This window comes from Rutidosis leptorrhynchoides, chromosome 2, assembly GCF_046630445.1.
Source record: "Rutidosis leptorrhynchoides isolate AG116_Rl617_1_P2 chromosome 2, CSIRO_AGI_Rlap_v1, whole genome shotgun sequence".
NCBI lineage: Eukaryota > Viridiplantae > Streptophyta > Magnoliopsida > Asterales > Asteraceae > Rutidosis > Rutidosis leptorrhynchoides.
Window position 1 is genome coordinate 558,214,484 of NC_092334.1, and position 12,959 is coordinate 558,227,442.

At 30.5% G+C, this 12,959-nt stretch overlaps 1 protein-coding gene across 1 annotated transcript in view; it reads right to left on the reverse strand.

The window, feature by feature from the left end:
* Positions 1 to 2,094: 2,094 nt before the first annotated feature.
* The window catches only part of LOC139889716 (uncharacterized), a 59,659-nt gene continuing 48,794 nt past the window's right edge, over positions 2,095 to 12,959 (reverse strand). The window contains exon 2 of the mRNA XM_071872652.1: positions 2,095 to 2,186. Coding sequence (XP_071728753.1) covers positions 2,095 to 2,186 — 92 coding nt within the window. The remainder of the gene's footprint in view (positions 2,187 to 12,959) is intronic.

Here is a 12,959-nt window from a genome sequence, read left to right on the forward strand (position 1 = left end):
TATAATGACACTTGATCAACGTCATTATAATATGATAAGTCATACAGAAATCCTAATGGATCATGATGGGAATAAGATTTGATCAACCTTAGGACCCTTGTGTACCATTACCTACTCCTTATCACTATATTGTCAACTAAAAATATCAACCCTAGATATTATATATCCTTTACTTATAAACTATCCACGCTCGGTGCTGTACCTATTGCATAGGTACCATACCTCTTAGCTCCATCCAAAATGAAGGAATTATCTAACCAACTCCAAGAACTTTTGGAGAAAGGTTTCATTTGTCATAGCTTGCCTCCGTGAGGAGCACCCGTTCTATTTGTTATGAAGAAAGATGGCACGTTGAGGATGTGTATTGATTACCGAGAACTCAACAAGCTAACCATCAAGAATCGTTATCCATTCCCACTTATTGATGACCTGTTTGACCAACTGCGAGGATCAAGTATCTATTCGAAGATTAACCTTAGGTCGGGATATCATCAATTGAGAGTCGAGGAAACTGATGCTTCTAAGACTACTTTCCGAACACGTAATGGGCATTATGAGTTTCTTATCATGCCTTTTGGCTTAACCAATGCTCCTGCTGTAATCATGGATCTTATGAACCGTGTCTGCAAACCTATTCTTGACCAATTCGTAACCGTTTTCATTGATGACATCTTAATCTATTCCAAGAGCGAGAAAGAGCACGAGCAACCTCTGCGAATTATTCTAGAGCTCTTAAATAACGAACAAATGTATGCCAAGTTTTCCAAATGTGAACTTTGGCTACAAATCGTACAATTCCTTGGACATGTAGTTAATAGTGAAGAAATACATGTCGATTCTATAAAAATCACCGCTATTCAGAAATTTTTCAAGAACTAGTCATGGAGGAAGTCCATTAGACTAGATATTTTAATCACCTAGTCTCTTTTAGCCGATATTTCATACAATATCAACTCTCATTCAAGTAGGTCCCCACTGTAATTAAGTGTAGACTTTACTTTAACAAAACATTAACCGAATGATAATTTTTAGTCAACACTTCCTGTTAAATAAAGTTCATACATATCACATCTCGAATCTTAAAAAGTGTCTTACTGACGACATACTCGTTATTCCCTTGAATGATCTTCGCATTAATTTCACTTCATTGAAAAACCTATAGAAGTTGTGGATCGTGAGGTTAAACGTTTGAAACAAAGCTCTATTCTGGTTGTTAAGATCCGTTGGAATTCACGTAGAGGCCCCGAGTATACATGGGAACATGAATACCGGATGAAGCGGAAATATCCCCATCTATTCTCAAACGTTAATACATCCGAGAAGTCTTACTGAAACTTCAGGACGAAGTTTAAATTAACGGGGAGGTACTATAACAACCCTCATTTTTCCATCATGAAATTTCCAAAATACCCTTAGGGTTTTTCATTTGTTCCTCCGTGTAATCGATTTAGGGTTGTTATTCATGACGACAAACGAACATTTATGCTTTCATTAAATGATCGCGTGTATTGATAAAACCCTGAAATTTCATAAAACCCTAAACCTAACCCAACTTACTAACTACTAAACCCTAATCCCATTTAATATCGAATCTTAAACCCTAACCCTAATACAACATTAATAATATAAACTAAAAGTAATAATATTAAATGGTGACATTTATAAAATTAAAAACTAAATGGAACCAAATAAAATTTATAAAAGTTAAGGTCTAATATTTAAACTAAATGTAACCCTAATATTAGAAATACTAATAATAATGATAATAATAATAATAATTATAATAAAATATATAAAATATAAAAATAAATACATAAATCCGTATAAAAAAAATATATATATACATGAAACCAAATATACATCGACTGTATAGTTTTTTAGGATTAAAAACTTGATTTTTTTTAGCCTTTACAATCCTAGTTAGACTACAATTAAGTATCCTTGATCACCAAGTTTTTGAATGGAATTAGGAAACTAGAGATTAAACTATAAAAGGCATCAAAGTTTTCTCCAAATTGCATCACAAAATAAACCCTTCCATCTGCTGCAAAATCAGTCGACTTTCTCTCCTGCATTCCCTCAAATATTTGTCGACTAATAGACCCTTTTCCAGCCTGCAAATTGTCGACTAATAACCTGCAACCCATCCTGCTTTCTGTCGATTAAAACTCTCATCAAAACCCCACCTGCAATCGTTAATCATCATCATCATCAAAACTCTTGTTGTGCAGTCGCCAAAACCTCATCAAACCTGCTGTGTTTTTCTGCTGCTTATTTTCTGTCTTCTGTCGATCAAACAGACCCCAAGAAAACCCTTTTGTTTGATCGAATTGTTGCTGCTACTGAAGTCTATTTCTGTCGAGTTGATTCTGACCCAAAACAGCCCCAATTGGGTCGTGATTACTTGCTGTTGCTGCTTCTGTTTTCTGTTTTTCTGCTGCACGTATCATCATTTAATCCTTGGTCTCCAATCTTGCTTAAGGTAGGCCTAAAACCCTAGCTTAACCTTGTTTTAAATTTATTACTTTTAAGTATTATGTATAAGATGTGTCAAGTATGATCATGATGTTAAACGATAATGATAATGATAATGTACAAGATTAAAAGTATGAATGATCATGATTATAAGGACAAAGATTTATAACATGGTTATAATAAAAGATTATGGTTAGGGTTGAAAGATGATAATTATAATAAGGTTACAAGTATGAAAATAGATTATGAACAAATATTATAATTAATTGTTAATAAGAAGATTATGAATTCATGTGTTAAAAGATGGTTATGAATAACGAATTGATTATGATTAATACAAATAAAAGGTTTATGATTTTATGTAGGCGAAAAAGTTAGGAGATTAATTAGTTGTTATAAAGAAAGATTAAGGTTATTGGTTAATAAGCTAGTAAATATTAATAGGTGAATTTAGGAATGATCATGAAGTATTATGTGTTGGTAATATGGTTAAAAGATAAAAGATGAATGATTATGATTATATATAAAGAATATGATTATGAGTAATAGTAGTTCAAGATTAAGATTATGAATAAGATATTGAATTAGTTTATGATTATGATAAGTGATGTATTGTATTAAAGTTGTTAATTTATGATTGAAAGACTAGTTTAATAAGATTAAAGTTTGTAAAACTTAAAAGATTAGGAATTTATGATAAAGATGTATGACTAGTAATTATGTGAAAAGTTATTAACTAGTTAGTAAAGATAGATAAGGATTATGAGATTGATTATGACTAAAAATATTACTAGTTATTATGTTAAAAACTCATGATTTTATGTCAAAGCTATTAGTTTAAGGTTATGAATAATAAGATTGTAAAAGTTAAAAAGTGTTATAGTTATTTATAAGCTAGGTTAAAAGATTAAAAGTTTATGAATGAATAATGATGATGTGAGATTAGGGTTAGTAATAGTTGATTAGTAAATAACAATGATTATGATATAGATTATGAAAAAGAATTGTTTATGAATATTAAGATTAGGGTTAATGAATATGATTAGATGGAATGTTAAAAGTTATGATTTTATGTGGGGATGATTAAGGTTGTTAGGTTAAAAGATTAGGGTATGATTATGGATTAGTAAAGTGATCATGGTGTACGAGCATGCGTGCATGTATACGTACGTATGTGCATGTATACACTGTACGTATATGTATGTGTGTATATGTAAATATAAACATACGCGTATATGTATGTGTATATATGTATGTATATGTACGTGTGTATGTGTGTATGAATGTTCATTATGTAAGTTATATAAGTTAGTAAACATAATAATGAAAAGTAATAAGTATATGTATATGTACCATCTTACACTATTATATAAGTAACACATACACCTACTATATATATATCATATAGTTATAAATATACATACATGTATAATAATAAAGAATATATGTATATGTATGTATCACATAGAGGTATATTTATAGGTGTAACATATAATGATAGATATACATAGTAATTGATTAAAGTAAATAATAATACTATTATTAAGTATAACTTATACACTTAATTATATAGTAACACTTAATAACACTAAGTATATTATCACTTACAAATATAACTTTTCTCGAAAACGGTCACTGTTAATATAGTTTACTATATTAATAATCAAACTTTATGTCTATTAGACATTAACTAATCAAACATAATATCTCTAGGTTGAGATCTCCGTGTTCAACACTCCGATCATATAACCTGCGTGGAATATTTATCTGCTATTAAGGTGAACTTCATAGCCCCACTTTTTTTTAACTTTCTCTATTTACTTATTTTAAATTTTGGGGTGAGACACATGCTTGCTTTTAAACTATTTTACGCTTAGACACAAGTACCCGCAAACTGTTTAACTGTGCTGACATGCTTTGATTCATGCTAAATCCCTACCATGATATCGTTAATTGCTACTTATAAAGGCAAGCTTAGTTATTGTGAATAGCGCTATTGAGAGTGACATCTCTAACCATTTGACCATTGGTCTTTGGTTACATAATAATGATTAAACGACACTGACAGTTCAAGGTGTCCTGGGGTAACTTTGTTTACGTCTCGATATCATAACTTCAACATTTACTTTTGATAACTAAATCTTGTGATCTAAAACTATATATTAAACCTATGTTGTTCACTCAACCTTTTTGGTTGACACTTTAAGCATGTTTTGTCTCAGGTGAAGATTGCTAAAGATTATTTGCTTTTTGGAGTTTGCTGCTTTTGGAGTCCGCATATATACCTTCATATTATTGCATTAGAACATTAAAGTATACTTAATACTTTTCGCTGCTTATAATACATTGGTTATTAATTAAAACGTCTCATATAGAGTCGTTCTCATTTATACATACTTGTGTTGTGATATTGTGAAGTCATATTTCCCAGGCCCTATTTGGGGGTATGACAAAAACGCAAAGTACAAGATATTAAATTGTACGCAAGGACGTTTGAAAATCTAAAACCGGGACCTGAACCAACTATCAACGCGCGACGCAACGGACCTAAAATTACAAGTCAACGATGCACAAGAATATAATATAATATATATATATATATAATTATATAAAATTATATATATTATATTATATATATATATATATATATATATATATATATATATATATATATATATATATATTAAAATTCGAGCAGCCCACATTTAAAATGAATTGTGACCAGTATTTGACGGCCATGCGATCGCATGGCCAGCATGAAGAAAACTCATGCGATCGCATGAGCCCAGGAGCTTGGCCACATCTATAAATTCAGGTTTTTCGGACGAAAATATACACAGAAAAATTCAATCTCTCACTCTCTGATATATATATATATATATATATATATATATATATATATATATATATATATATATATATATATATATATATATATATATATATATATATATATATTTTAATTTTAATTTTAATTTAAGATTAATAATAATAAGGTTATAGTGGCGAATGTTTTAAGTGTGTAAGTCGAAATTCTGTCCGTGTAACGCTACGCTATTATTAATCATTGTAAGTTATGTTCAACTTTTTTAAATTAATGTCTCGTAGCTAAGTTATTATTATGCTTATTTAAGCCGAAATAATCGTGATGTTGGGCTAAATATTAAAGACGGGGTAATTGGGCTTTGTACCATAATTGAGGTTTGGACAAAAGAACGACACTTGTGGAAATTGGACTATGGGCTATTAATGGGCTTTATATTAACTAAACAATACCTCGTTAATTTAATATAAATACTACAATTTGACGTATCTATATATAACCACATACGCTTAATCGGGTACGGTGGGCGGGATATCTATAAATACGAATTATTGTTCATTTTACCGGACACGGGGATGGATTAATAGTTAATGGACTCATTAAAATAGGGGTGGATTACATTCAAGGGTAATTGGTGTAATTGTTAACAAAGTAGTAAAATCTTGGATTACACGCAGTCGATAACCTGGTGTATTCATTAAACAAAGTATTAAGACCTTGTTACAATTCGAATCCCCAATTAGTTAGAATATTTGACTTCGGGTATAAGGATAATTTGACAAAGACTCTCGCACTTTATATTTATGACTGATGGACTTTTATGGACAAAACCGTATGGACATATCGAATAATCCAGGACAAAGGACAATTAACCCATGGTAATAAATTAAAATCAACACATCAAACATCATGATTACGGAAGTTTAAATAAGCATAATACCTTTATTTCATATTTCATCGCACTTTTATTTACTGTCATTTTATTTATTGCACTTTTAATTATCGTACTTTTTAAATTATCGCAATTTTATTTATCGCACTTTAAATTATCGCACTTTAATTATCGTCATTTACTTTACGCTTTAAATTAAGTTATATTTATTTTTAATATTTTACATTAGGTTTTAATTGGACTTAAGACATAAAATTGACAAACCGGTCATTAAACGGTAAAAACCCCCCTTTTTATAATAATAATAAAACTACTTTTATATATATATATATATTTATACAAATATAGTTTTAAAAATATAGCGTTAAACTTGGTTAGCTCCCTGTGGAATGAACCGGACTTACTAAAAACTACACTACTGTACGATTAGGTACACTGCCTATAAGTGTTGTAGCAAGGTTTAGGTATATTCCATTCAATAAATAAATAAATAACTTGTGTAAAATTGTATCATATTTAATAGTATTTCGTAGTAAAAATATAACTATTTTGTACCCCTCTGCTTTAACATCAAGTATTTTTGGCGCCGCTGCCGGGGAACGCCGAAGCGAAACGCTATAAAAAAAAGATTTTTATTAAGCTTTAATTCATTTTTATAAAAATACGTTTTATATAATACAATCAAAAATATAAAAGAAAAAGAAAAATATATATCTATATTTTTAAGTTTAGTTAAATTTAAAAAGTTTATATATCTATTTATTGTGAAAAGTTATAAAGACTAATAAGTAAATTTTTCTTATTTATAAGTTTTATATAAATATTTTTACAAAAATATTAAACAGAAAAAAAATAATAAAAATTGAATTCGGGCCGACACTGTAGCAGCCCAAACATTTGGCCAGGTATCCACAGTCATGCAATCGCATGATAATATAACCTGCACTCCATGCGATCGCATGGAGTGAGGTGACAGGTCTGAAACCTTAGACTCACGATTAGGGTTAGGTTATTAATTATTATTATTATTAATTAATTAAGATTAGGGTTTAATTTAATATTAGTTAGTTTTAGATTTTAATTAATTTGTAATTTAAGTGTTAATTAGTTTTATAATATATAAAAATTAATACTTTTATAAAATAGTAATATAAAAACAATATTTTTATAAAAATAAGTAATTTTATCACTTTTTATATCTTTTTATATTTCATATCTTTTTAATCGTTTATTCGTAATTTGTATTTTTATCATTCGTAATTAGTTTTAAGATTAGTATTTTGCCGTAGTCATTTTTATTTCTAGATTTTTAGGTTTTGCCGTAAAATCCCTTAAGTGCTTTTTCTTTAGACTAAGATTTAGGTGCTTTAGAATTTTGCGACGCCATTTTAAGATTTTAGTACTTTTTAAGTTATTGTCGTTTTGGATATAGAATTCCTTTTAAGTTTTAATACCTTTAGACGTAAGTTTTAATTTTTAGTTTTTAGACTTTTAAGTTTCGACGCTGCATTTTATTATTTTTCGATCTTTTATTTTTCGACGCAGTCTTTTTCTTTCTTATTTCTCGACACTCTAGTTTTTAGGACATAGAATTTTCTTTATTTTCTTTAAAACTTCGACGAAAAATTATTTTAAGAGGTTAAATTGATAGACATCCAAAATTTTCTGGTTCGTAGTAATAGTTGGATTTGTTAGTGGCGAGTTGCGGGCTTCCGATTTAAAGGGTCCTGGCTACCTGCTGCATCTATTGGCTATTCGAAATGTGGGCAAAATCAGAAAAGTCTATTAATTTGATAACTTATATAATTTTTATCTTTTATAACTAATAGGATATTCAGTGAATGCACCGAGAAAAATGTTCACCACCTTTCATACGTTCACCACCTGTAACTCGATCAAGACTAGCCAATATTGTCGTCGTTAATTTTTCTTTAGAATCGTCATCTAGTCGACCAAGTACTCCAATTCAAATTTGTAGTGACCCGAACTTTTCCATGTTTATATATATTAATTGAGATTGATATTTACATGATTAAATGTTTCCAACATGTTAAGCAATCAAACTTGTTAAGACTTGATTAATTGAAATATGTTTCATATAGACAATTGACCACCCAAGTTGACCGGCGATTCACGAACGTTAAAACTTGTAAAAATGACATGACAATATATATATGGATATACATATGGTTAACATGAGATTATGATAAGTAAGTATCTCCATAAGTATATTAACAATGAGTTATATACATATAAACAAGACTACTAACTTAAGGATTTCGAAACGAGACATATATGTAACGATTATCGTTGTAACGACATTTAATGTATATATATCATATTAAGATATATTAATATATCATAATATCATGATAATATAATAATTTAACATCTCATTAGATATAATAAACAATGGGTTAACAACATTAATTGAGATCGTTAACTTAAAGGTTTCAAAACAACACTTACATGTAACGACTAACGATGACTTAACGACTCAGTTAAAATGTATATACATGTAGTGTATTTATATGTATTAAAATACTTTTGGAAGACTTCAAGACATATATCAAAACACTCATACTTAACAAAAATGGTTACAGTTACTTTCCCATTCTTTTCTTTCATTAAGAATTCTAGTCGTATTCTTACCCGTATTATACACAGCTCCAAAACGTACTTACTATGGGTATATACCAATAGGAACTAGCATGGGATTCCACTCTTGATTATGTCATGTATGACTAATCAATTTTAACTTCTACCATGAGCTAGTCAACTAACTAGAACTCCTTTTAACCCCACTCACCACTCACCAATTACCACTCATCATTCACTCCATTTCACTTCCAATTCTCTTTCTAATTCTCTCTCAACACACACACACTATTATGAACGTATTTTTCCAGTAGTTAATCATCATCTTCATCAAAAATCACTTCAAGAATCAAGCTATAATCATCATAGGAAGAACACTTCAAGAACACTTCAAAAATCCCTTCAAGTTTACTAATTTACTTCCAAGCTTTCTAGTCCATTCCAAGTAATCATCTAAGATCAAGAAACCTTTGTTATATATAGTAGGTTATCTTTCTTATTCAAGGTAATATTCATATTCAAACTTTGATTCAATTTCTATAACTATAAACTATCTTAATTCGAGTAAAAATCTTACTTGAACTTGTTTTTGTGTCATGATCCTACTTCAAGAACTTTCAAGCCATCCAAGATCCTTTGAAGCTAGATCATTTCTTGTCACTTCTAGTAGGTTTACCTACTAAACTTGAGGTAGTAATGATGTTCATAACATCATTCGATTCATATATATAAAACTATCTTATTCGAAGGTTTAAACTCGTAATCACTAGAACATAGTTAGTTAATTCTAAACTTGTTCGCAAACAAAAGTTAATCCTTATAACTTGACTTTTAAAATTAACTAAACACATGTTCTATATCTATATGATATGCTAACTTAATGATTTAAAACCTGGAAACACGAAAAACACCGTAAAACCAGATTTACGCCGTCGTAGTAACACTGCGGGCTGTTTTGGGTTAGTTAATTAAAAACTATGATAAACTTTGATTTAAAAGTTGTTATTCTGAGAAAATGATTTTTATTATGAACATGAAACTATATCCAAAAATTATGGTTAAACTCAAAGTGGAAGTATGTTTTCTAAAATGGTCATCTAGACGTCGTTCTTTCGACTGAAATGACTACCTTTACAAAAATGACTTGTAACTTATTTTTCTGACTATAAACCTATATTTTTTCTGTTTAGATTCATAAAATAGACTTCAATATGAAACCATAGCAATTTGATTCACTCAAAACGGATTTAAAATGAAGAAGTTATGGGTAAAACAAGATTGGATAATTTTTCTCATTTTAGCTACGTGAAAATTGGTGACAAATCTATTCCAACCATAACTTAATCAACTTGTATTGTATATTATGTAATCTTGAGATACCATAGACACGTATACAATGTTTCGACCTATCATGTCGACACATCTATATATATTTCGGAACAACCATAGACACTCTATATGTGAATGTTGGAGTTAGCTATACAGGGTTGAGGTTGATTCCAAAATATATATAGTTTGAGTTGTGATCAATACTGAGATACGTATACACTGGGTTGTGGATTGATTCAAGATAATATTTATCGATTTATTTCTGTACATCTAACTGTGGACAACTAGTTGTAGGTTACTAACGAGGACAGCTGACTTAATAAACTTAAAACATCAAAATATATTAAAAGTGTTGTAAATATATTTTGAACATACTTTAATATACATGTATATATTGTTATAGGTTCGTGAATCAACTAGTGGCCAAGTCTTACTTCTCGACGAAGTAAAAATCTGTGAAAGTGAGTTATAGTCCCACTTTTAAAATCTAATATTTTTGGGATGAGAATACATGCAGGTTTTATAAATGATTTACAAAATAGACACAAGTACGTGAAACTACATTCTATGGTTGAATTATCGAAATCGAATATGCCCCTTTTTATTAAGTCTGGTAATCTAAGAATTAGGGAACAGACACCCTAATTGACGCGAATCCTAAAGATAGATCTATTGGGCCTAACAAACCCCATCCAAAGTACCGGATGCTTTAGTACTTCGAAATTTATATCATATCCGAAGGGTGTTCCGGAATGATGGGGATATTCTTATATATGCATCTTGTTAATGTTGGTTACCAGGTGTTCACCATATGAATGATTTTTATCTCTATGTATGGGATGTGTATTGAAATATGAAATCTTGTGGTCTATTGTTACGATTTGATATATATAGGTTAAACCTATAACTCACCAACATTTTTGTTGACGTTTAAAGCATGTTTATTCTCAGGGGAATATTAAGAGCTTCCGCTGTTGCATACTAAAATAAGGACAAGATTTAGAGTCCATGTTTGTATGATATTGTGTAAAAACTGCATTCAAGAAACTGATTTCGATGTAACATATTTGTATTGTAAACCATTATGTAATGGTCGTGTGTACACAGGATATTTTAGATTATCATTATTTGATAATCTACGTAAAGCTTTTTAAACCTTTATTTATGAAATAAAGGTTATGGTTTGTTTTAAAAATGAATGCAGTCTTTGAAAAACGTCTCATATAGAGGTCAAAACCTCGCAACGAAATCAATTAATATGGAACGTTTTTAATCAATAAGAACGGGACATTTCAGTTGGTATCAGAGCGTTGGTCTTAGAGAACCAGAATTTTGCATTAGTGTGTCTTATCGAGTTTGTTAGGATGCATTAGTGAGTCTGGACTTCGACCGTGTTTACTTGAAAAATGATTGCTTAACAAATTTTGTTGGAAACTATATATTTTTAACATGTGAATATTATGTGATATATTAATCTCTTAACGCATTTGATATTATGTGATAGATGTCTACCTCTAGAACAAGTCCCATCGACTCACCTAATAATAATGAAGAGTCAAATGTAAATTGGAATGATTCGTGGACTGATTCACAAGTTCCCGAAGAGGAACCGGAAGAAGAGTCGGAACCGGAAGAAGAATCGGAACCGGATGAAGAAATAGAACCGGTGGGGGAAATAATAAAACGGTTAAGTAAAAGAAAATCCACAACCAACCGACCAAGGTTAATTATGGTCAATGGTGTTTCCGCCAAGGAAGCAAAATATTGGGAGGATTACCAATTCTCCGATGAATCGGATTCCGACGAGAATTCCGATGATGTTATAGAAATTACCCCAACTGAATTTAAAAAGGCAAAAGAAAATAATAAGGGAAAGGGCATAAAAATAGAGAAATCTAATTCCAACCCCGATGAACTTTATATGTATCGTCAACCTCCGAAGTCCTTAAGTTGTAACAATGACCCGGGAACCTCTAAACCACCAGGTTTTTCTAAACCAATGTGGAAAACGACGACTCGTATTAGGGGAACATCATATATCCCTAGAAACTTGGCAAAACGAACCAAAACCGAAGAAGAAGAAACAAGCGAGTCGGAATAAGATAGTTGTATTCGTGTGGTGTAATATATGTAATATAGTGTGCTTATGCTTTATGATATATGTAAAAATTGCTTGTATTAATAAGTATTTTTTTTTATGAATCTAACTCTTGTCTATTTTACAGTATAAAAACACAAAATGGATAGACAACCCAATATTTTAAGAGACCTAACCGGAGACATGATTGATGAAATCTTGTCTAGAGTCGGTCAGAATTCTTCGGCACAACTATTTAAGGCGAGATCAGTTTGTAAGACATTCGAAGAACGTTCCAAGAATGCCTTGGTTTATAAAAGGCTTTCGTTCGAAAGAGGGGGGATATCACATTGGGAAATCCATAAGTTACGATGTGTTTACTTTGACGCATATATTGCGGGGAACCCAAATGCTATTTTACGCAATGGGTTAAGAAATTATTTTGACTCAATATATCTGAATATTGGACTTCGTGATTTAGAAAAAGCGGCTAACATGCAACATAAAGAAGCATGTTATGCTTACGGATTAGTAATGTTCGCTTCTCACCAAAGTGAGAACAAGAACATCGGGCTACAACTATTAAACAAAACGTTCCCACAAGTGACGGAGTCTGTAATTGGGGTAAGAAATGAGGTTTTTAGATTGTTACGGGACTGTTGGACATTACGTAACCCTTGTCCCTTTGACGACGTTACAACACGCTGTCTTATCAACGGCCATAACGGTTATGTTCCACAAGACCAAGGATGGGAAGTAATCCT